We start from the raw sequence: 26,185 nt of genomic DNA, 5'->3' as shown, positions 1-26,185 counted from the left end.
TGGTCGAATGTAGCAATTCCCAAGTGCGCGCATCGTTGTTACTGGGAAGTAAATTATGAACACCTATAAAAGTGTCTTAACTAAATACGTAAACAAAATATTCGACTCTGAAAATAGAAGAAATTTATTTTGCCGAATTTGGACTTCGCAAATTTGTTCATAACGTGGCGAGTAATTTGCGCTCCCATGTAAAAATGTCTATTCATTCAAAAGCAGATTTTACTTTTAAGAACTAAATGGTGATATTATAATGCGAGATGCCTATATACTGTCAGGTTGATTTATTGACGAATCACAGTCAGCTTTACCCCCTTCGTCCTTCAACAGTTGATTTTACCCCTCACCTTTAATTTCTAGTCTATATATTCATATGTCTGTGGTCTGAAAGGTTTTCACGGTGAGAGAAATAAAAAATCTTACTGGTACAAATATATTTCATATATTTTTAAATCTAATGGAACGTGTAGCATTTTTTAATATCACAAACGATTATAATTTGCACTAAAAATAAAAATAACATCACATTTAATCTGCTTTGTAAAAAATACAAATTTACACCAAAAACTGTGAAATCTCAAGTTTAATACATCTTAAAGAAAGAAACATAATAATAAAGAAAGAAACAAAATAAAAAAAGAAACATAATAAAAAAGGCAAGATGCTTTAATTTATTAAATAAAAAGAATAAGAGCCATTATTCAAACTTAAAAAAAGTACCTGTATAAAAAATAAAATCTGAATAAACCTAATTGCATTAAAGTAGTAGCTAATATTATTGAAATATAGCTTTATCTAAAATTATCTTCCATCTTATCCACATTGCATCTCTCCTTAGTCCCCTTTTAAAGTATAAAAAAATAAATTAGCTTTTTCCTCAACTCTTAACCCATCAACTGCATACAGGTGTCATCAATGCAGACATTACCCATGCGCTTAACTCCACCTTTTCAAAGAGCCTTTTCTATGTGCATGCTTATTTATTTAAAAAAACAAAAGTCATAGAATAACACGATAATGAGGAACTATAATTATAAATTAATAAATCAAAAATTGAAAGGTAAGAAAAAAATAACAACTATCAATGATGTTACAATATATATAGACACGTTCTAGAAATCTCAAAGTGGCAAGCCAAAAGCAAGATAATTGAATGGCTTTTGATTTTTTTAGTTTTAGTACATAAACTATTACGCGTAGCGTAAGGTCTTGTGCTACCTCTAAGAAAATTGCAGTACCAAAATACCTCCGCGCATGATGAAAATGTTTTCATTACTTGGCAAAACACTAGTAAGCCAAGAAATAAGATTTTATTCGTAAATACACACTAAGTATTTAATTATTGTAAAAAATACAATTATTTCCTCAAGATTTTTAGTGCCATTAGAGAAAGTGATATTGCGAACATAGGAACAGGACAACCTAATAGCTGTTGTCTCATAAAGTATTCTGTGTAGGTCTTATAGTATAAGCGAGTAAGTTTATCTTGGTATCTCAGTCACACCCGTGATGTATTAAGCAGTATTCAACGCAAATACGAAAATTCCACCTGCAATCGTTTGTGAGACAATAACGAGTCTAAATGTATTTTAACGTCATTGAACTATACCAATGAATGAATTCTTTTTTTAATGTATGTATAGTAAAGGTATGTATGTAAATGTAAATTTACATAAATAAATTTAGCATTTAGAGAGTAGAAAATTCGAATCAATGACTAAGAATACCCTTGAAAGATGGAAGTTTATTAAAAAAAAAAAAAAAAACCGAAATGAACCAATATTCTTATAAAATTACTTTTCCTTAAGAATTATAATGGCTAAAACAAAACCTTCAATATTTAAAAAAAAAATTTTTTAATTTTTAATCATCAGCATTTTAAGTGGAACAAATTTCACTTTATTTTAGTAAAGGTTTGTTGCCATCACAATAACAATATGATACGTATATTATAATATTATGTATGTATAAAAAATATTTCAACAATAACAAAATATTATGAAACTGAGTATTCCTCATCGTCTTCATTGCACTTGGGGTGATTTATATAGGTAGTTATTGTATCACTCTTCCTTAACTACAAATTAATTATTTCTTTATGAAGATTTTAATTCAATTTAGAATATTCTATTTATAGTGTATGGAAAAATACACTACATAATATTTGATATTTCTGATATTTTTGATAAGCTTTTATTATATAATTGGCGTAGAAAGAGAAACTACGCGCCAAAAAGTCAGCTTAAAAATATGTATGACAAATTAAAATTGTATTTTCTATTTGATTCGGGGAATTGATATCTGCTTTGTGTAAGTTACAAAACTCTCCAAAATTAACAAAGTTTCGATTAGCAGATATTATCGGAGTTTAAATAAATAGTTGTAACATTCAACCGTTCAACCTTACCGAGGGCAATAGAGATTTAGTTAAAGAATGAAGATAGGGGATCTTGGGTAGCGATCTCTGCACTGGAAAGGATTACGTTTTGTGTTTTTGCTTGTGTCCTGCTCGACGGCAAAACAGTTTTCTTCACGGCACCTAAATAATAAGGATTACATTTTAATTTCCATGCTCTGGACTTCTAAAATCTAAAAAATTATATAAAGAGTTGTCTAAAGCTTAGTCGTTTATTATTTAAAAAATCAGGAAAATTTTATTTTCACAAAGAAAATATATTTAACTTTAGATAAATATTTTCAACATAGTCCCCGTTACGATTGATGCACTCGGGTGAGCCGGAACACTAGGTGCGCTGTCCAAATTGTTTTCACCTCTTCCTATACGTCCTCGTTGGTCTTGGCGTTTTCCGGCCAAATGTTGCCTCAGGTGAAGAAAAACATGAAAATCACTGGGCACCAGATCATGGACATGAGCTGGATGGCGGAGGATTTCATAACTTGAAAAACACTTTGAGACCGATGACAACGTGGAGGTAGAAGAGGTGAGAACACTTTGAGACCGATGACAACGTGGAGAAAGAAGAGGTGAGAACACTTTTGAGGACGCGACGGTGGCAGCGGAGTTGTACGACAAGGGAATCAAGGACTCAGTGCTCACCAAGTGCATCAATCGTAACGGGAACAACAATATATAAAGACTGAAACATGCGAGATAACACAATGGGCCTGTTTGGAAGCTATGAAGACCATCTCCATATTAATACTGTTGAATACAACCCACCTTTGTCAGTTTCGAAAATATCCCCATCATCCTGGTCATCAAACAGCAACCTTGTCTTATCCCTGTTGCCCCCAATAGCTTTACCTTGCGTCACCGGCTTAAAGAACAGCTCATCTTCCGAGTCGCTGTCTCCAAATAACTTATTCTTACTTTTATCAGTCTGCTTTCTGCTATCACTAGATTTACCCTTTGTTTTCGGCTTAGCTCTTTGATCGGCGGCCATTGACTTACTAGAGAAAAGATCAGAATCGCTGTCAGAATCGTTGAACACGTTCTTTGTTTTTGTGATCTTACGAATAGCACCTTGGCTCTTCACATTATCAATTTTGTCTTTCTTTGCCTTTACAACAGTTTCTTTCGGTTTAACAATTTCAGGAGTTTCTTTCTTTGTTTTTACAGTGGTTTCTTTTGATTTTAAGGACGAGAACAAATCCTCTGTCGAATCATCACTGAATAAAGCTGTTGGTTTTTTCTTTTCATTACTCGGAAAAAGATCATTACCTTCACCAATCTCTCCGAAAAATCCTAAAGACTTCTTTGGTTTTGCTTCGGAAACTTTTTTTAATGGTTCGCTAATGCCAGCATTAGATATGATATTTCCAAATAAATCGTCACCTATGTCTTCTTCGGAATTTTCACCTTTTAATATATTAAATAAATCATCTACTTTTTTGGTCTTATCGGCTATAGCTTTCTTTGTTTTAACTTTCACTTTATTAATTTCTGTCAAACTATTGTCTACTTTAGCTACAAAATCTTTTTTTGCATCTTTTCCAGAGTCCCTAAGGCCATTTTTACTAACTCCTCTATCCCTGTACACTTTTCCGATAGTCTGAATGGTGTCTTCATCGTTGAAACTGCTTTGCAGTGAGCTTGAGAAGTCACTATCTTTATCTGTGGTTGAACTTACATCAAGTATACTCTTATCAAAAGGAGAAGTTGGCAAAGAAGAAGTATAATCCATATCTGCATAATCTGTTTCATCAAATGATAGAATATCAGCTGTAGACTTTCTGACAGCTTCGAGCCTTGCTTTCCTCGTCGATGGACGTCTTTTAGCTCGGATTTTAACCCTATCTTTAGATAAACTGTTACTTAATACTGAGTCTAGAGATTTCGGGTCTTCGTCAAAACTGACTGACTTGATGGATTCTAAACCTTTAGAAGGTGGCATGATTAAAGGTTGGCTTCCTTTCCTTTCGTGCTCAATTCCAATCAAATTTCCAGGATCACTGTTTTTCCTTTCATAATTGATGTCATCAGGTTTGGAAGTTTCTGGACTAACGATAGTAGATTCAATCCCTCTCCGTTCTTCATTAATTTCTTTGACTAATTTTGGGGCAGCTCCCGGAATCAAGGCCTTTACATTTATGTTCAAACTACTCTGACTGAGTTTTCCAACGGTTTTAGTTGGTGATGCATTCTCTGATTTGCTGGAGTTTTTCATGGAACTATGAGAGCTTCCGTCAATTTCTTCACTCATATCAAGAGAACTCTTGGATTTCTTTGAAAGAGCAGCTTTGATATCACCTATGGAAGAACTTGGGACAATCTTTGCTTCTTCCCTAAATATTCCATTTGCAAAATCATTTTCAGCTTTATTGACCAGTTCCGAAATACTAGTTTTGATTTTTGTTTCTGTTGAAACATCTTTTTGAATTGACGATTCTTTGGGCATTTGTTTTGCTGTAATTGGTTTGATTTGTTTAATTTCCGGTTTTATTTTTGGTTTATTTTTGTCATCAGCAAATGCATCACTACTTGAAGTATCAGAATCAGATGATGAAGATTTTGTTTCAAATTTATCAAACATGGAAGATTTGGACTTAGCTAAATTAATTTCAGTAGAAGTAGGGCTCGGAATTTCTGGTATTTTAGGACTCTTTTCTGCTTTTGGCGAAATAATTCCAGGTTTGGTAGAAACAATTTCTGGTTTTCTAGCATTTATTTCAGGTTTTGACATGACAATATCTTGTTTGATGTCTTTAGCCGATTTCTGTTTATCGCTCTCAAGATCCGAAATTTTAGAACTATGTTCTGGTTTTGGTGAAATGATTACTGGTTTGGTAGAAATAATTTCTGGTTTTGATGTAACAATATCTTGTTTGGTTTCTTTAGTGGATTCCTCACTCTCAATATGTTCCTTAGTCTTGGTAGTTTCTATATTTGGTTTTGCATGAATAATTTCTGGCTTTTTAATTTCAATATTCGGCTTCACACCAGTAATTTCTGACTTTTTAATTTCAATATTCGGTTTCACACTAGAAATTTCTGACTTTTTAATTTCAATATTCGGCTTCACACCAGAAATTTCTGACTTTTTAATTTCAATATTCGGCTTCACACCAGAAATTTCTGGCTTTTTAATTTCAATATTTGGTTTCACATTAACAATTTCTGGCTTTTTACTTTCAATTGTCGGTTTCACTTTAGAAATTTCCGGTTTTGTTTGATTAACATCGGCTTTTGAATCACCTTCATTAGATATTTTGTCAATATCAGGGCTTTTATCACTTGTTGCGTCCACCATTGACTTTGGACTTATATTTGGTTTTACAGGTGAAATGTCTGGTTTGGTTTGCTTAATTTCTGGTTTGCTCTTTGTAATGTCAGGTTTTGACACTATATATGGCTTTTTTGCCAAAGTCGGAGTGGATTGTGTTCTTTCAGGCTTTGAAGAAATTTCTTCAACATTATCTATCAAACCTTTAGATTTATCAGATAGAGCCATAGTCACTTTCAAAGAAGGGTCTGCCCTTACTTCAAATAGCATTTTATTTTCTTCTTCTTTGTGGACATTTGGAAAGACATCTTCATTAACATTATCTTTCGATTTATTTGATAGATCCATGGTCACTTTCAAAGAAGGATCTGTCCTTACTTCAAATAGCATTTTATTTTCTTCTTCTTTGTTGATAATTGGAATTAAATTTTCTTCAACATTATCATTCAAACCTTTTGATTTTTCCGATAGATCCATACTCACTTTTAAAGAAGGGTCTGTCCTTACTTCAAATAGATTTTTATCGTTTGTTTCTTTATTGACATTTGGAACCAAATCCACATTAACATCACCAAAAAAACCCGAGATCTTACCAGGTGCATTTTCTTCAGTAGACTTAAGTTTAACGAGAGAAGAAAATAAATCACCATCATCATCAGAAAGCTCATCAAAGACTGATGATTTCTTAGAAACAGTTTTAATTTCACAGAAATCTTCAGTTTTTGAATCAGTCAAAATTGATTTAACTCCGGCTGATTTCTGATGCAATTGGTCATTGTCCACGACCTTTTCTTCATGATCTGATTGAGTTGCAACTTTTCCAATTTCTTCTACAATTGAACTATCTCTTCTACCCACAAAATACTGATCTACTACTTTTTCAACGGCATTATTTTTAATAATGTTGACTGACTTATAGTAAGGGTAATCCGAAAACATGTCTAAATCACCCACCGGTTCATCTTTATCATCAAGATCTGGAGGTTCATCAAAAAACAGGCCAACGTTTGATGATTTGGTTTCTCTAACCTCTTCTATTGGTGCAGGAAGATCATCAAATAACCCACTAGAAACCGTGCTTTTACTTGTTTTAGTGATGTTCCTAATTGTAGAGAACAGATCTTCATCATCATCATAATCAAAGAGCGAATTGACATCACGTGGGCCGTCAGGAGGCGGGATTTCATCATCTAAAGGCGGTGGTACATCATCAAACAGACTAGTTGATCTTTCTAGGACTTTTTCTGGTGCCACCTTTACAACTGACACTTTTTTAGCTCCGAACAAGTCATCGTCAACATCTTCAAATAGATTTTGAACGGGTTTTGTGGGCTTATCAAGAACATTTGAAATCGATGCGACATCTTTTACCGTCTGTTTACTAACTTTATTTTTAACTTCTGGCTTTGGTTTTACTTCAACTTTTTTGTCCATTTTCTTGAATATTTCTTCTTTCTTCACTTCTAAACTCTGTTCTTTCTTCTGTATTTCAGATGATTTATCCTTTGAATCTGACTTTTTGTTCAGAGCTTTTGGTTTTTCAACCACATTTACTTTCTTTTTACTTGTATCTTGACTGTTTTGAGCCTGCTGATCAGAGCCGGGACTTTTCCCAATCTTTTCAAAGGTTCCTTTGAAGGTATCTTTATCAGATTCGCTGCTGGATGAGTCTTTTCTCCTCTTGGCCAAGATGCTTGAAGCAATGCTGTTGGGACCTTGCAAAATGTTTGTATTATCACCAAACATGGACTTTGCACCTGGTGGTTTCTGAAATAAACAAATAATTGATTATTGACTTGAAGTTAAAAACTCCATCCCCTTTCTAACGCATCGATTTCATATTTAAAACACAGTGAAGTCATGTGGGTATATCCACACATTGGTCAAAAAATCTGACTGCTTTGCTATTCAGGGTTTATTTTTAATCTGAGTGTTCATTATTTGGATGGCGTACAACTTTATATACATATTATAAAACATCAGCAGTAGAAAATCTGCTTAAAAAAAAAGCAAAAACTCTTAAACAGTGAGCAGTCCGAAATTCAAATTCAAGTTTAATGCAACTATGTATTTATAACACCACAACATCTTTTCCATCATGAGCTTTGGAGCTTTATTTGTTTAATATTTTTCAATTGTTTAATAAGAAAAAAGAGTGACGAAACTCGGGCAAAGCTTGGTGGTAATTATTAATTTCATATAAATTTCTAAAAAATAAAGTATTCATATTTTTCAAGTAAATAGCTAACATTAGGTAAAGCAGGTTCCTTTACAGATTTATCCCTGGGTGGGCTGGAAGCAATCTCTTTTTTAACTTCCGGCAGCTTTTTGGGCGGCATTTTCATAGAAGCAAAAAGGTCTTCAGGCTCTGTGTCGATAGTTTCTTGAAATAAATTGGCTTCCTGCTTTGGATCTGTTTTATCAACTTTTTGCTCTATAACTTGCTTCCTTGGCGCACTTTGTACAACTGCGGGCTGAAAAATATCATAAAATACTGTGAAAAATATATATATTTTTTAAAGAAATACATACAAGAATTCCCAGGTTACGATCACTTGACAATATTTGAATTCCTCATACTACCATCATTATATTGGGAAAATAAATTGTGCAATGATGGAGAAATAAGCTAACGGAGGACTGAACCCTCGACGCCTGGGTGGAATCCGTAGCTTTGGATAACTCTGCCATTGAATTGTCAACAATAAAACAATTTATTTAAAAGACTTATACATTGTGTACTGCCTTTTTAGAATATTGTTTCTTTAATAAACCCTATGTGTAGTTGTGATAATATCTTCACTTTTATTGAGATTTACCTTAAAAGATTAAGACAACTAATTAAAATTTATGTAACTTATTTAAAACAAGCATTTTGTTCCAACCTTTTTCTTCAGAGAGGCAAATAAGTCACCATCGTCGTCACTATCGTCATCTCCAAACAGGGACGGTTTCTTAATTCCTTTCTTCTGGTCTTCTACAACTCCCCCGATTTTCTTTCCCTTTTCCTCCACTTTATTGGCAACATTACTGCCGAACAAATCTGAATCATCATCATCATCAAAAAGACCCTTCTTAACATTTGGCTTAACTTCTTTTGGAGCTACATTTTTAGCTAAGTCTTTTTTTGTAACCTCAAAACTGGAGTCAAAATCGTCTGCACTCTCGTCAAATAAGCCTTTATTCTTTTTTTGTTTTATTTCTGCATTGTTTTCAAAAAGATCTTTTTTAGAATGCGAAGCATTTTTAACTTCACTGGATTTAGTGTCAACTTTTTTAATTTGTGGCACGTTACTGGCAAAGAACTCATCATCAGAATCATCAAAGAAACCCTTCGTTTTTGCTTTTGGTTTGACATCTTCATCAGATGTGTCAAATAGGCCTGAGTGTTTGTTTTTAGGTTGCTCCTGTTTTCCAGCCGCCAAACTCTTTGTTTTCGATTGTGTTTGTTTTGGTCTGCTGTCGAAATCATCGCTGTCATTTTCATCTGGCAAATCATCGAAAAGCCCGCCATAGTTTGATGACTGCTTGCTTCCGAAGAGTCCGGCAGATTGGAATGTTTTGGATGGGTTCGGTTTCGATGATGTTTTCCTTGAAAATAGTGCGCTGTCATCATCGTCGTCATTGTCACCAAATAGATCGTCGGTATCAGCGTAAGGATCATTGTCTAATGGTGGAGGCTCGTCAGAAAATATGTTGCCTGAGATAAAAGTATTATAATATTAATTAGTGAATTAGCTCAAATAATGCAATATTCCTTTGAATTTGAAGGTCCTCCGAAATGAGGATTCACCATGAAAGTTTAATATCATTAGTATTGATTTTGTCAAAAATGTATTTAATATCCAGAATCATTTTTAAAAGTTTAGGTTGGGTCAATGGTTTTGGTATATGATTACTAAAGACTGCTTTGAATCGAACCCCCCCCCCCCCTTCTTACAATGAACATTGTCAATATAACAACAAATCTACAGTTTTATTCTGATGAAATTTTGCACATATGACTTTCATAACAAGAGAAGGTGACTGTCTACGAGATTTCGACAAACACCCCCATCTCCTTTTCCCACCTCTTAAAGCAGAATTTCGAAACATTTTTCTTGATGAAATTTTACACAAAAAATAAGAGGAAAATTACTGTCAACAAAGCCCGGGCAACATGGGGACTTCAGCTAGAAAATATATAAAGAATAGTGACTGTGTGGGTTTGTTTTTCGATACAAATGTGCAGTTTTATTCCGAGATTGATAAAATTTTGCACACTTGTCATTCAAAACCAGAGGAAGGTCATTTCTGTGTGAGATTTCGAAAAAGCACCCCTTATAGCAGTATAAAGCCCGGCCAGCACTGGGTACTTCATTTAGTCTGGTTATTGCTCCATTGCTCTGGTAACTTTAGAAAAAAAATAATATGTTAATGGTAAAATCTCTATCCCAATTGTTACTAAGACAGTACCTACTCTAATCACAGTACCTACTCCAATCGCAGTACCTACTCCAATCACAGTACCTACTCCAATCGCAGTACCTACTCCAATCACAGTACCTACTCCAATCGCAGTACCTACTCCAATCACAGTACCTACTCCAATCGCAGTACCTACTCCAATCACAGTACCTACTCCAATCGCAGTACCTACTCCAATCACAGTACCTACTCCAATCGCAGTACCTACTCCAATCGCAGTACCTACTCCAATCACAGTACCTACTCCAATCGCAGTACCTACTCCAATCACAGTACCTACTCCAATCGCAGTACCTACTCCAATCACAGTACCTACACCCAACCAACCTATCAAGTATCTATAGCTAGGATCCCACCTAATATATTCCATAGAACAAACCAATAATAAACCTAAAGTTGATTGTATTTAGAATAGAACGAATGTTGAAGTTGATTCAATATTGGGTTCCTATTTCAATCAGGCGTTCTATGGCAACGAAAGCCTGTTCTTAGGGATCCATTACATAGATTCTATGAAATATATCATAGAATAGATGAGGCAGGAACGCGCCATACATTGTGCTTACTTATATGTGTGTATGCATGCATATACAGTAGAACCCCGTTAATTCGAACCCCGATAATTCGAAAAAACGCGTAATTCGAAATTTTCGCCAAAAAAATTTCCGCAGAAAAATTTTTTCATACAAAATTTTTTTTTAATTCGAAATTCGTTAATTCGTAATTCGAAATTTATTTTTGTCCGTGCACGAAAATTTGTTCGTGTAATTCGAAAAAATTTGATTTTTGCGAAAATAAATCGTAAATCTGAATCTAAAAGTCAGCCGTGGCGATAAAACACCGAAAAATGTATTTTTACGTGGTTATACATCGTCCTAATTACTATTATTATTTTGTAAATCTGAATTGATTTACACTGGAATGTCGTACTTTTTCAAATTTATTTCGAATATCCGAGTTTGAAGGGCCGAGAAAATACGTTTTACGCGGATATATGTCGTAGTTTTACGAGTTTACACCAAATATCTGAATTTAAAGGGTCGGCCGCGACGAAACTTGGCCGAGACATTTCGATTTACGCGTAAATGTATCGTAAATTTACGAATTTATTTCGAATATTTGAACTTAAATGGCCCGCTGCGACGGAAATCGGCCGCGAAATCTCGATTTACGCGTAAATATATCGTATTTTTACGAATTTATTTCGAATATCTGAATTTTAAAAGGCCTGCCGTGACGGAAATCAGACGAGAAATTTCAATTTATGCGGAAATATATCGTATTTTTATTAACTTTACTTCGAATATCCGAGTTAAAAAATACGGCGCGACGGAAATCGGCCGAAAAATTTCGATTCACGCCGAAATATGACATATTTTTACGAATTTACTTCAAATATCTGAACTTAAAAGGCCGGCCGCGGCGAAAAACTGCCGATAAAATTCGATTTACGCGGAAATATATCATATTTTTACGAATTCACATCAAATATTTGAATTTAAAGGGTCGGCCGCGAAGGAAATCGGCCGCGCATTCTCGATTTACACGGAAATATATCGTATTTTTGCGAATTTATTTCGAATGTCTGAATTTAAAGAGCCGGCCGCGACGGAATACGGCTGAGAATTCTCGTTTTACGCGGAAATATTGTATTTTTACGAATTTAAATTCAGATATTTGAAATTAAGGTCCGGCCGCGACGGAAATTTACCGCGAAATCTCGATTTACGCGGAAATATATCGTATTTTTACGAATATCTCAATTTAAAGGGTAGGCCGCGACCGAAATCGGCAGCGAAATCTCGATTTACGCGTAAATATATAGCATTTTTACGAATTTATTGCGAATATCTGAATTTAAAGGGCCTGCCGCTACGGTAATCGGCCGCGAAAATAAATAAATAATTGGTATTAATACGAATTTACAACTAAAATACCACCCGGATTTGAAGAGGCGGCCGAGAAAATCGATTTTCGGCGTTTTTTTTTTTCATAAAATTTCGAATTACGTGGGAATTCGTTAATTCGAAATTTAATTTTTGATGTCCCGTGGATTTTGAATTAACGAGGTTCTACTTTATGTGTATTTATGTATGTATACATGGGTGTATGTATATATGTGCATATAAATAAATATTTTTTTCCTTTTTCTTTAACCGCTTCTGTGCCAAGAGCGAGTTAACTCGCATTCTTGGCCTGCTGTGCACAGCTACACTTCTACCTACTGGCATTTAAAAGGTTAAATAACAATGTACAATAACCATTTAAAAAAAAAAAAATTAAAATCCCAACTTACACTTATATAAGAAAATTTAACCAATACACATAAATACATGTACCATTTAATCATAACCACGTAAACACCTCAGCAAAGGTTCTCCCAGTGAGGTGTTCACGAAACATATAACATTACCCACCACAGTGTCACCTACTCAAACCTACCTCACACCCAGCATAAAACACCATATTAACAACAGTTCTAAATTTATGTATTATATACAAATGTAAATATTTGGTAGACACTGTAATGTATGTATAGAAAGAAATAAATAAATAATAAAAAAAATTAAAATAAATTGTTTAATCTCACTATTAAAATGAAAACCACCTTAACGATTAATGTATAATATTTATTTACCTGTAACTCTCTTAGCAGGCTCAGTTCTTAGCATTGGATCGAACCCAGAAGATTTTCCTCCTTTATTTTTATTTGCTGTAGCAGTTTTGGCGCCATCCTTTCCAGGCCTACCAGATGATTTTCCAGTGTCATTTTTACTTGCAGTGGCAACATTGGGAGTGGAGTGAACATTGCCACCCAATTTTCTTGCTAGTTCGGCAGCAAAATCAGAGGCATTTGGGATGACTTTTAGAACCTTAAAAAAAGACATAATCTTGAATTTCAACAAATAAATTGATAATTACGGACATGATTTCAACCTACAGTTCGGAAAGTTGCATGTCACATGCATTGTCATTGCTGGTTTATTGGGTAAAAACTAAATATTATGTGAAGTGACCGGTGTATTTCTGACAGAATTTTAATTGACTGAGCGTAGCGAAGTCCCGTGTTAATTCAACCGTTTGACGTTTCATCTGTCTGTAAATTTGTTTGTATGTTCCATTTCCTGTTTCAAAAGTCTGGTGCATCCACTTTATTATTCAAGCAAGCCTTACTTTGACCACATGGCTAAATTTGACGAAATAGTTGACTGATTTGAATTTTTTTGAAAATCTGCTTCATCCACTTTATTATTTAAGCAAGCCTTACTTTGACTCGATGGCTAACTTTGACTGATATTTTCAATATTATGGTACCTACTTGCCTGAAGAGGGATTGAATAAAGAATTGTCATTTAGATAGTGACGTTTCTTTGGACAAATCGTATAATTCTTTGTTTGAAATAAAAAAATGTTAGATAAAATATATGGTTTATAATTAAATAGGTACCAACTTACAAATCTAATTATTTCAGAGGAAATTTTGGTTTTGATTTAGATTTAAATGAGAGAAAATTAGAAACATACTTTTATGGACACGAGGTCTAGTACTTTTATAGTAATTTATTTTTAGGGTATTATGACGTGTTGCACTACCTCCTTCTTTAGCCAACGTTTCGAACAGCATTACAGTGTCCATCATCAGGGCAGATGTGTCTAGACGAGGTCTACTGTTCACAGAACAACAAGTACAACATTTAAAGTGGGTGAGTTATTTAATAATTGTGCGTTAAGTATTTAGGGTCATTATAAAGGTGGTCCATCGGATACGCCAGATTTAATTATGAAAAGAAATTTGTAATTTGTTTTAACAATAACAAGACGTTGTTATTTTGTATAGCAAATAATTTTTTTAATAACCTCAATAACAGCAGATGACAACTGTCAAACATTAGAGTTGCCAACTTAAATACAAAAAATATGGAGGGAAATTTAAATCCGGCATATCTGATGAACCGCCCTTTACACAGCCAGTTTTGTTATAAAAACATATTCAATACGGTATATTGTTACTGTCACAATACCTTTTTATGTCCGCCGTCGACCCCATCTAAGTTTTCTTGGGAGCCGTCAACGTCCAGTGGTGTTTTGAAGTCAGAATTGATCTTGGCAACCTCTTGATCTATTGCATCGGAGCTGTTATTGGTAGATGTTGAGGTCTGAAAGAATGAAGCACAAATGAATTGCTCGTCAGTCTGTTGATTATGTACATAATGTTTGCTAGGCAACTACAAAAACACGCACTGGAAGTGAAATATCACAAAATTATGTCATAGAATGAAGGTCTCGGTGGTCGAGGGGTAACGCACTCGACTAGCAAGCTGGAGGTTGCGGATTCAAATCCTGGCGTGCGCAAGTAAATTTTATTTTATTAACATGTGTATTTCACAATTTACTCATTTGAAATAATGTATATGGTATATTTGCGGCACGTTTCAGAGTGGAAGATACTTTTAGTATCGCCCTGGTATTTGGCTTTGTTTGGTGACCAAATCTAAATAGCCAGCTACTTCCCCACCTTCCTCTTCCCCATCTCCTTCCCCTCACCACTATCTTCAGCCTCACAAAATACGCCAATTGGGGATGCCATAGTCTCACTAGCTCCAGGCGGATGGGAGCAGTTGAGACTCTTGTACAATTTAACACAAAAAAAATAATTCTGTAATCTCTACACGTCCAGTAAGTCTCATAATTTATGTTAAAACTTTGGGAGACAAAGTTTTAACAGTTATTAAAAGTAAGACATAAATACTGGGGTTAAAAATAACCTGACAATATTTGAAAAACTCCTACCACCATCATTATAAGGCGAAAATGTCGTTTGTGCAATGATGGAGGACTTAGCTAGCAGAAGATTTAAAAACCTGCAATACCACAGCGGAAACTCATAGCTTTAAATCACTCAGCCATTAACCTGGTAAATTTAAAAGGTGAGACAGGTTTTTCAGAGGAATTGTGTAAAGAATATTCTTTGAATAATTATGAATATTCAGTTGAAACTCGAAAAGAAGAAAAAAATACAATAATAAGCGTAATACACTAATTTAACTGTTTTAAGTAAAAGCCCCAAATATCGTAAATACATAAATAAATTATTATACATAGTGAAAAAAAAAAACATTTATTAATACGGTTGTTTTTCACCAAGAAGTTATGACAAGGAATGCTAATAATTTCTACCATTGAAGACTTATTCCCATCGCTGGTCTCTTTCTGGTTGGGTATGGGCAAAGACATCTGGCTCTTCCGCTCTGCCACCCTCTCATCTCTGGACCTCTCCACGTGCTGTTCGGGCTGTGACTCTTCCGAACTGGAGTAGCGAGCTTCCTCAGCCAGTTTCGGTTTAGTGTCGTCATCGGAGTCACTCTCGGAGGAACAGTCGTGGAGCCCTGAAAATAAAAAAACAAATATAGGTACAAAATTAGGAAGGATAGAAGGATAATTCATGGTACCATAAAAATGTGTGACAACAACAAAGGGACGTAACTTGTGATGGTCTTAATCGAAATATCCGATTTTGAAGCAATGTAATAATAAGGATACCTGAATTAAAACTGTCAACCGTAGAACACATTTGATGTTTGATAGCAATAATTGGTTATTTGAAAATTTTTGGTGTTTTTTTTTCAATACTTTAAAAGCTATTTCTAATTTAATTTGAAAGAACATTAGTTCTCAGAGGGCGTTTTTAACATAAAATGACAAATCGTACACCGTTCACAAATAATACATTCACTCAGAACATTAGAACGTCAAAAGACGTAAATATGATAATAGCGGTCAAGACATTAGAACGTCTTTTCACGTAAACGCGCGAGATTTTACAAAAATTGATTTATTTCCATCACTAGTATACGGATTGCCATGATTTAAAAAACAGAGTATCGATAATGAATAACGCTACGCGTCTGTATTCAGGAATATCTATGGAACGTAGAGGTGCATTATCTAAGCCGATTGAAACTGTCAAGATGTTCGTTAATAATTTATTGCGTTTCTAAATAATTTATTAAAAATATTTTAGTTTGGACGGTTAATATTTTGAGGTGACTAATAGTTTTTAAATATATTTCTTCAATATATAAAGTGTCATTCTTTTATGCTACTCAGAAAAACGTACATTTTTCAAGGCTTTGAAATAATGGTAAGCGATTTTTACATATTTTTGACGTTTTCATAAAATGTATATTTAGAAACGCAAATATTTACGTATAACAACACAATGCGATAGTGGATTTCATAATCTTTCCAAAACATTTTTTAGAATGAGGCTACGTTTCCCAAAACGTGAGTTATGAAGATTTTAGTAAAACTCGTAAATAACACAAAAATTATCACATTCTGACAGTTCTCAAAGGGACACATAATAAATAAAATTCTATGTCAGAGAGGTTAAAAAAAATTACATAAACATTTAAAAAATACCTTCGAAAACTTACATTTAAAAAAAAAATTGGTATAAAAATAGCATTTCAAAATATAAAACTGGCTACCGCCTAAACTAGTAGATAGAGCCCAATTAAAAAAATAGCACGCAAAGGCAGTTACACCAAGCAATTGAAAAAGGAAGACAATTTTTATTAGCTCTAGATAGGGAGAAAAAAATTCGTAAATCTATGTATTTTCAAATATACACATGCTCCAAAAGGGTTAATACCCAATCTATTGAATCTCATAGAGATTACGTTAGAAATCTTGAATAGATTTTATAAAATAAGTCAGCTTACCTATGTGCCATTTCTTTTGCCACTTGTGTGAACCAATAATATACGGTAGAGGAGTTTCAGAGTAACTATCCTTAGGTCGCAGAATAATGCTGGAACAAAAGGAAGAATTTATACTTTTTTTGTTGTTTGTTTTTGGGGTGTTATGCCGTGTTGCGCTAACTCCTTCTTTAGCCGACTTTTATCCAGATCCGGTAGATCCGAAGATGTGTCACATCTTCGGATCTACCGGATCTGCCCTGATGATGGACACTGCAACGCTGTCCGAAACGTCGGCTAAAGAAGGAGTTAGCGCAACACGGCATAACACCCCAAAAACAAACAACAAAAATGCTTTTGGCCGTGAGAATCTAAAAACTTACCTGAATTTATACTTATTCTAATGAACACATCACAAAAACTAAACTGCATGATAGATAGATTAAGCAAGACATCAGCTGTGAAAGGGTGTTCATCTTGTGTCCCTTGAGTTACTCACACATACACCAGTGCATAGAGTATCAACGCTATTTGCTCTGCGCTACAGCCTCCGTGATCGAGGGGTAAAATTCTCAACTAGCAATCCGAATGTTCAAATGCGCAAGTAAATTTTATTTCGCAATTTATTAATTTCAAAATAAATATAGTAGGTATATTTGCAGCATTTTCCAGAGTGGAAGATACTTTCATTGACGCCCTCGTGTAAAACCTCTATTAAGATTTGAAACGCTGCTTGTAATGGCTTTAGTAGTGTTTGGTGACCAGGATCTGAATAGCGAGTACTTCCCCACCTTCCTCTTCTTCATCTCCTTCCCTTCTCTGATAGCTTCAGCCTCACAAAATACTCCAATTGGGGTTCCACAGACTCAATGGCTCAAGATGGTTGGGAACAGTTGGTACTCTTGTTAAAAAATCTTCTCAAGCAGGTTCTACAGAATTACCTGTGAAACACATTCAGGATACCTAGACTGTAATGATTATTGTATTATTGACTTGTACCTCTGTGCAGAGTCCTCGGGAGAGCTGTCGGACTCGCTGTCACTATCGGGCGAGATGTCCAGCCGCTCGCACAGCCCCTCCAGCACCCCGCAGCTCTGGCTGACTCGCTGCAGGAGCGCCTCCCTCCTTTCTGCCTCCTTTCCTTCCGGATCCTTGCCCTTGGCGGGGGGCAATTGGGGCTAAGGGATGAATTCAAATGCTCATTTACTAAATAACTTAATGTTCAAACTCCTGAGTCTAGTCAATTTAAGAGTGCCTACTTGACACCCTAGGCATAAAGACCTACTTCAATGTCACCATTCACAAAAAACTTATATAGTAAATTCGCTAGTAACTTATCCGCTAAAACTTAAATAATAAGTTCCTCTCCTACATAGTTTAGCAAACGAGTATGCAAATGATATCGACATTTTCAATTAAACAAAATCGATGTTTAAAACATAATTAAACAATTTTTTTAATGTCAAGATAATATATCTGATAATTTCAGAATCATTATAATTATTTATTTTATACAATCGTAGGCCATTGTAAGGTAAGAAATAATTTTTTGCAGCCATTTTTTATTACCAGTACTTGTGTAAAAAATTGTAAACAATTCATGTACCCAACTTAAATCCCATGGGCGTATAAAAAGTAAATAAATAAAATCTAAATAAAGTATATTGTAAGGTATGAGAAATATTTTTTAGGGTTCTAGGACAGAACAGAATATTTAAGACAAATAAGAATCAAACATAACCTAACCTCTTATTTTATCATGTTCTGTTTTATCCTTTACCATCTGTTCAGACTGGAAACCCACAACACATAACGGACTTGGTTATAAATTATTTAATTATACACTTTATAATATATATTTGAAAAAAAAAGACTCACATTGATGATTAGTTCATCTTTGTTCTGTTGGACATCTTTGATTATTTCTAAATCGTCTTCCTGCACACAACTCTCCATAAACTGCGTATTTCTGAGACCCATAAACCTAGAAACATAAACAATATTATCATGTTTAATACAGGGTTTTCCAATAAGAGGTGTTATTTTGATATTCAATCGTAAAAGATCAATGGTTTCTTTGCTTGTGTAGCACGTAGCGCCGTCTTGTTGAAAGTAAACGTTGTCCAAATCAATACCATCCAATTCCGGCCATAAAAAATCATTAATCATCTCTCGATAGCGCAATCCATTCACCGTAACTGTTGCTCCAGCCTCATTTTCGAAAAAGTAAGGTCCAATGACTCCGCCGGACCATAAACCGTACCAAACAGTCACATGTTGAGGATAAAGAGGCTTTTCAACAATAATTCTTGGATTTTCCGAGCCCCAGATGCGATAATTTTGCTTGTTGATGAAGCCACCGAGGTGGAAATGGGCCTCATCACTCAAGATGATTTGCATTTGATTCACTCAAGTGAATTTTAATAATTTCAATGCGTTGTTGAAGCGTGTATCGTTCCATTTTTATTAATGACGTAGTTTCTACTTGTCAAATGTCAAAAAATGACAGCTTCAAAAGTAACATCTACCGAAATAGCGGGCTATTCAAAATAACACCTCTTATTGGAAAACCCTGTATTATGTTAAAAGGCATTTTCGTCATCTCGTCCAATTTGGGTTGGGGACTCATGGCTTCGCCTGCACTACTTCAGCCACCTCCTTTCATTGCACGCCCACTGTCTCCTTAATATTTTATACCTCTATTGTGAAAGCACGCACCGAGTGCGGTAACAAGCTAAACGTCAAAGACTAAAGACTTGTGATTAATTGAACGTTCTTCCCAAGTGCGGGCCCGCTGGACAACAAAGCAAAGAATCATCAACCTGGTAAATGCAGAAATCTGACGATCACTTTGTGCGTTGGTTGGGGTAACATAATCTCCATTTCAAATCACAAGTCTCCTGGAACAGAGAAAGGATAACGCATTTCTCTGCCCCTAATTACGGTGACGCAATACCAGCGTCATCGCACACATACTAACTTTGCTTTGTGAATGTATTCTAAGCATTCTCATCTTCTAAGTAACTCAAGACAGTGTGTAAATAGTTCATAATACAACAACGAAACAATCATATTATGCTAAGTGACACTTTGCCGATAAACTTCTTAAAAGTTGACCACAAAAACAGAGTTACCGAAATAATGCCATTTGTGCAGATCTATTCAAATTAAGTGCTGTGTATACATCTAAGGTCACAGCAAAAATCGTTTTAAAATCTCAACCACAGTGGACAATACAAGGCCTATCGTGACGGCCGGTAGTGCGCTAAAATGGTACATGTAACGGTAATGCTGTAAAACGGTAAAGTCAAGACAAATCAGCCATTACTTAATAGAAACTGACTTGGCATATTTGTTATCAATATGACGATAAAATTTGTTTTCTGCATTGTGTTATTTGTTAATGCTGTTTTTTGTCCTGTAAACTCAACTTTTCAAAAGGGCTCAATTAGTATTGCTTACAATATAGTGTTGTTACAAAGGTCAACTAGGGTTCTGATCAGTGGGCTAAAGTTATCGTGATTTATTTTTTGACCGGCTGTGGAAAGTTGATGAAGGTAAACTTTGGCTAAAGAAGAAGGAAGCGCAACGCGGCATAAAATACCCAAAAAATAAATCACGATAATACTTTTAGCCGTGAAAATCTCAGCAAATCAGATCAGCGTGCTGAGGTTTTTAAGTGAATGAAAAAAAATCTCAATTGATAAATTCATAATTGAATACATTTTCTACAAAATTACCCATTAAAAAAAACATTATATTAAGTTTATGTGTGGTTGCTTCCCCAAAATTTGGGGAATGTTGTTAGGCTCAAAGCTGCGAGGAAGAGAAGGAGATGGGGAAGAAAAAGGTTGGGAAGCATCTACCAGAAGGAGAAGAATAATAAAAAAAATATTAATTACCTATTGTTGACATTTTTTAAAGATACAGATGTCCGGCAAAGTTCTGAATTTAAATTGTGAAGCTTGCTGGCTGTAATCTGGCTGCGTGCAACAATGTTCTGAAATATTAAACATTGTAATAAATAAACAAATAATTTTTTTTATAAATTTTACAATATTTGTTTTACTCATGCCGAGTTCACTCGAGAACAATACTGAAGACGACACAATATTGTCCTGTCCTAGCTCCGTTAACAGCCTGGACTGCGTAGGACAGGACAATGGAACAATACAGCAATTTGCCTGTAGTTCAAACACGGAACGCTGCTAAAATGGATACACAACGATGCGAGTTACGAGCGAGTTTTTGAAAAATATTATTAACAGTAATGTTATCAATTTAGTAATCTATTCCGGGTACCATTTGTGCAAAATTTTCAGCAGAAAAAATGCGCAGGAATGACACTTATACGCGAAGCTTCTGCCTATTGTCCTACTGTCGTGTCTATGGACAATGTGGTTGTGCGCAGTGGTGGGGGTAAGACACTGTTCTGCGGAAATAGCCTGCCCGTCTATCTTTAGGACAGTGTCTTGTCCTGTCCTCCAAATTTCTGTTCCTACTAGGACATAGGTCCAGAGCTGGGACAATACAATATTGTCCTGTCCTTGGGTACTTACATTGTGCACATTCTCCAAGATATTCAGTAGGGCTCGATCTCCATCAAGGTTCCAGTTAGTCGATGCGTTTCGGAGGTCTTCTATGGTCCATGCTTTGGAACGCACCGAGCTATCGCCTTCATCCTGAAATATATGTAATCTATAAAGTTTCACAAACATTGTGTCAAAACGTGTTGCATGATGATGATGCATATTGTGCTATAAAAAGGTTAGAGTTGTGAAGGATAAATAATTTTATATATTATTCGAAAAATGAAATGTACATCTTGGTTAGAGCAGATAAACCTGCATTCAAGTAGGGAATTTCTGTGTCGAGTTGAGCAGCTTTACAATTATATTTAATCAAATAAGTAACGTACATGGATGGATTATATCGAATGTGGGGTTTCTAAGGTGATTTATGATAAAAGCTACGATATGGGTAATCCAAAATCACCACTCTCAGCTAGTATGGAATTTTTAACCATTTTCTTGAATAGATTTAACGAACCTATAGTTTTTATATTTTCACTGAGTATACTATAAAGCAACGGATTATACGTATTATTATTCAATTTCACGGAGTGATAGACGGGGCCAACCCTGTGCGGGAGCAATTGGAGTAGTCCACACCGGGCGCCAACTGGCCAAGGCCACTGATAATACCTAAAACAGCGCCTTTGAAGTTTTTGCTAGCGCCACGCACCGTTTGGCTCTCAGTATCTCCTTTCCTCATCACTCCCTACAACCTCACAACATGCTCAATGAGGATGACATAGTCCTACTGGCTCTATACAATTGGGAGCCGATTTCTGTTCGGATTTTAAGTCCGGGTATTAATTATTGAGGGCCTTAATAATGTTTCAATTCCGTCAACACCAGGAAACAACAAAAATGAAATCTTCAAATAGAAATAAAACCTGGTTCATTAATTCAACCTCCATACAAACCCAGAATGAAATGTTGACTTGCGGACTGAGTCCCATGGCTCATCACATAAGAATCTACAGATTCAGACGTGTAATTTTTTATAAAACAATTTTTTTTTAAATATTGATAAATATGTTAGTTATTTAATTAAGTTATTTGGTTTTTTTCTGTCCCTTTACACGGTAAAAAATAATCCATTTCAATGATTTTTGATGATAATCTTTGCCTGTTTTTGGTGAGAATTAATTTATTACTTGTACGACAAAAACGACTGCTCCATTCTTTCTCCGCTCTCCATTCTCCACTCTTCACAGTACAATGCACTTGTTACGGTATGTAACTTAACTCGTATATTTTTATTTAATTTATATATTGTACATGTTCTTAATAATTAAATCGCACATGTAATATGAACTAAGATCATCAATTCGACTTTTTTTTTTTAATGATACAATGTATGGATATTTCAGGCGAGTAATTACTGCTTATAATAATTGTTTATCCTTTGTGCTATGCATAAAAAAACCTTGTCTTATAAACATTAGTTTATCATTGAAAAAAAAAATAATAATATTTGACAAGTCAAAATATTCCAACAAAAAATATAGATATAATATATCTTGACGCCATCTAGTGCGAAATTCAGCACTAACAAATTCTTTCCTACAAAATAAATTTGGTTGTTTACAGGTGAAAAAAATATAATAAGCAGTAATTGTCGATTGAAGTACTTGTACGTATTGAATTTTTTGGCGGGTTGCGAATAAGCCGACGTAGCTCAGTGGTCCAGAGCACCTGACCGGACATCAAAAGGTGTTAAATTCCCATCCGCGCATTTATTTTTACATGGGAGATATTTTCAATTTGTATGTATATTTCAGGTGAGTAATTAATGCTTTTAATAATTTGTTTTCAATTTGACTGTCCTAAAACGGGAATTTTCTAGTCGAACAGTCAAAGTTTTGAATGTATTGTAAAATAATTTCTGTAGTTGTAATGAATAAATAAATAAATTTCAACTGATGTTACTGGACCTTGTAGTAAATAGGGAAAAATATTGTGAAAATAACACAACACTCATAATCTTATTATCATAATTCGTACTAAACTTGTTGATGTTAGTTTGATCTGTGAAGTCAAATAATTTACTATGCTTATTTTAAAAATATTAGAAATTTGCTTTGGCTACTTCTTTTTAATTTTTACACTGTTAACCAGAGGCGGATTTGCCCTTAGGCCTATGTAGGCCCGGGCCTAGGGCGGCCAGATATTAGGGGCGGCCAATCGTGACAAAAAAGTCACAGATGATAACAAGAAATTACTTCCTAAGTACCTAAATATTCTACGAACGAAATAGCGATATGCAAGAGCGTGTTCACACACAGCACACAGCGCACGACAATCGACAATTATACAGTAATTGAACTAGTGAATTTAGCAAGCGTATTTTTTTACATTAATTCCACACTTTGAGGAAAATATTTTCCCTCACGACCTATGTCATCTTAGGTGATGCTGTGTGGAGGGTCTTTTTAAGGAAGGGAAGGATAGGAAGTTCTGAAAAGGAAAATGTATGAGGGGTGGGTAGGAATCTGGGGATTAGTGTGTCCAGGAGTGACATACGTATGAATACATCCCTCCAACTGCGGTGCAAGGCGATGGGTCAAGATAGTCCGGCTGGAAAGGTCAAAAGGCCTCCCTCACCCAGTCTCTCTCGATCCGGCCCGCCACGCAGCAGGTGGGCAGACGTATCCGCCGCCAAGACCTGGACAAATCTCACCTCATGAACCATGAATGATAATGGCAGGAAAATTAAAACGGTTTTGACCCTAGGAACTTACTGAAAAGTTTGGATACTCCTGGTCAATATGATGGGTACTGAGAAAGGGGCGGCTACATTGTCTGGGGCCTTAGGGCCTAGGGCGGCCAAGACTGCAAATCCGCCTCTGCTGTTAACACATTTCTGGCGTGTATTTTTTGCGCTGGCGCTACGCTGTCTTCTGGCGAAAATAAAGGTTCCGCTTTCTTTAAATACGCCCGACGTCTCTCGTTCGCTTGCAGATAGGAGTTGAGTGGGGCGGAACAGAGACAGAGATTCGAATTGGGTTTTACGGTCATAAAAACCCTCATTCCAGGCATTGAATTATTACAATTACAATATATGTTATCTAAATAATATACTATCCTGTTGTTGAAATACCGATTTAAGCGAAAGGCACGAAGATAAATATAAAAAGAAAACTTGTATTACGATTTGATAATTATGTACATTTAGTTGGGACCTTTACAAAGAGATTGGTATATAACATTATTTTCTGTTATTGAGATGAGGCCGGTGCAAAAGATAGAACTATCGAATCGACCGAACGGGTAGAACTACCTTTCCCGCCTAAAGTGTGTTAACATTTGGAAAGAAAATTTTAAGGTTATTTATAGAGTAATTACATGTATCCATTGTTTTAGAAATTTCATTCAATAGCACCATTCCTCTTGTCACGCCATGTTGTGCTAGAAAAACTGTTCTGCCATGTGGTATCTTGAACGTGATGGAGAGTACTATTTCACGAGGAGTGGAAAACTATGTAAAACTTATTCCATTCAGTTCAAAAATAAAGTTAAACTATTGAAGAGTTTATTGACAGAGCTTATTTAAGACGTATTTTAACTCAACCGTTTTGCATTTCGTCTGTCTGTAAATTTGTTTGAATGTTCTCTGGTTCCAGATGATGGCCGTTTTAATCATTCATTAAAGATTCTGTTTTCAATATGTAATCGTCATGTTTATTTGGACTTGTTTGCATTTTTCTATGGTATCTACCTGCCTGAAGAAAGTTTGAAAAAAGAATTGTCATCTAGTTAGTGACATTTCATGTTATTCCTTATTTGAAATACAAAAAATGTTACATAAAATATGGTTTATAATTAAGTAGGTAGGTGTATTTAAGTACCTACAATATTCTTAATAAAAAATCTCAAGATTTCATAGGAAATTTTGGTTATGATTTAATAAATAATTTTTCAGATGGGTAGTTTTTAGTTCACAGAAGTATTGATAAAGAATGTGATTGCAATAATGCATACTAAATGATGCACCGGGACGAATCGGAACCTTTCTCTTATTATTAAAAGAAACACAAACATTCCCGGGTAACTAATAAACTGACAATGACAATTTTAATTCATCCTATTACCACTTAGCTAGTAGTGTATTGAACCTGACACGTCTGGCTGGGGGGAACCCGACGCATTCGTACACTCGGCTACTACCCGGTCAATTTAAAAAAAAACTTTAAATCGTAATAATTCCAGTAAAACAGGTAAGCTAAGCCTCTACGACCAATGAATTATTATTTTCACACTAAAGGACAGTAAGTAACTACAGTATAACCTCTAACGAACATCAACTTTATCGCAATTAGGTCATACTTGCGATAAAAGCAATGGCTTCTATTGAAAATGATAGCTTTATGTTATTAAATTTGCAAACAAGTTTTGAGAGCTGTCACAAATGTAAATATTTGTTTACGATTCCATAACCCTAAAATTAGCGTATTAAGTGACGCACTCGTAAGAAAAAGCCCTTTGTAGTTTGTACTATTATTTTACCTCGCATTACGTGTTGAAATGCAAAAACAATTCGATTTATTATTAGCAATTAGTTGTCACATCCCGTCTGTGACTATAATATTATATTATATTAGGTGTGCGATATTAAAATAAATAGCTTAACCAGTAAATACTTTGAGGAAATGTGAATAAGGGTCGCTTACCATAATTATTTTCCAATAGAAATAGAAAGGTAGAATGGGTAAAAGTAAAAAATCATAAACCACACTGACATTCCATTTATTTTGCGACTGTCAAAAAT

At 35.0% G+C, this 26,185-nt stretch overlaps 1 protein-coding gene across 2 annotated transcripts; it reads right to left on the bottom strand.

The window, feature by feature from the left end:
* Positions 1-507: 507 nt before the first annotated feature.
* On the bottom strand, positions 508-26,185 carry FAM21 (Family with sequence similarity 21). 2 transcript variants are annotated; one of them, XM_089647859.1, is made up of 13 exons: positions 26,088-26,185; positions 21,409-21,531; positions 20,752-20,849; positions 18,728-18,833; positions 17,849-18,027; positions 16,874-16,962; positions 15,327-15,535; positions 14,171-14,305; positions 12,787-13,021; positions 8,567-9,381; positions 7,931-8,155; positions 3,179-7,448; positions 508-2,536 (listed from the first exon to the last, which is right to left on the bottom strand). In XM_089647859.1, the coding sequence occupies exons 1-13, from the start codon at positions 26,088-26,090 to the stop codon at positions 2,421-2,423; spliced, it is 6,603 nt and encodes a 2,200-aa protein (XP_089503985.1). In that variant the 5' UTR covers positions 26,091-26,185; the 3' UTR covers positions 508-2,420. The 2 variants fall into 2 exon arrangements, with proteins under 2 accessions (XP_089503985.1, XP_089503986.1); XM_089647860.1 differs by having other exon boundaries at positions 7,955-8,155.

Source organism: Hesperophylax consimilis, chromosome 27, assembly GCF_061612785.1.
Source record: "Hesperophylax consimilis isolate HC1 chromosome 27, BYU_Hcon_1.0, whole genome shotgun sequence".
Lineage (NCBI taxonomy): Eukaryota > Metazoa > Arthropoda > Insecta > Trichoptera > Limnephilidae > Hesperophylax > Hesperophylax consimilis.
Note: the sequence above shows the minus strand (reverse complement) of the source record. Positions and strands in the feature narration are given on the sequence as shown.

What these genes read in the sequence shown, in the direction of transcription:
- FAM21 (XM_089647859.1), bottom strand. An exon ending in TTAAAAAATGTCAACAATAG is followed by an intron (nt 18,834 to 20,751) that starts GTAATTAATATT and finishes TTATGTTTCTAG; the next exon opens with GTTTATGGGTCTCAGAAATA. An exon ending in GCAAAAGAAATGGCACATAG is followed by an intron (nt 15,536 to 16,873) that starts GTAAGCTGACTT and finishes TTTTATTTTCAG; the next exon opens with GGCTCCACGACTGTTCCTCC.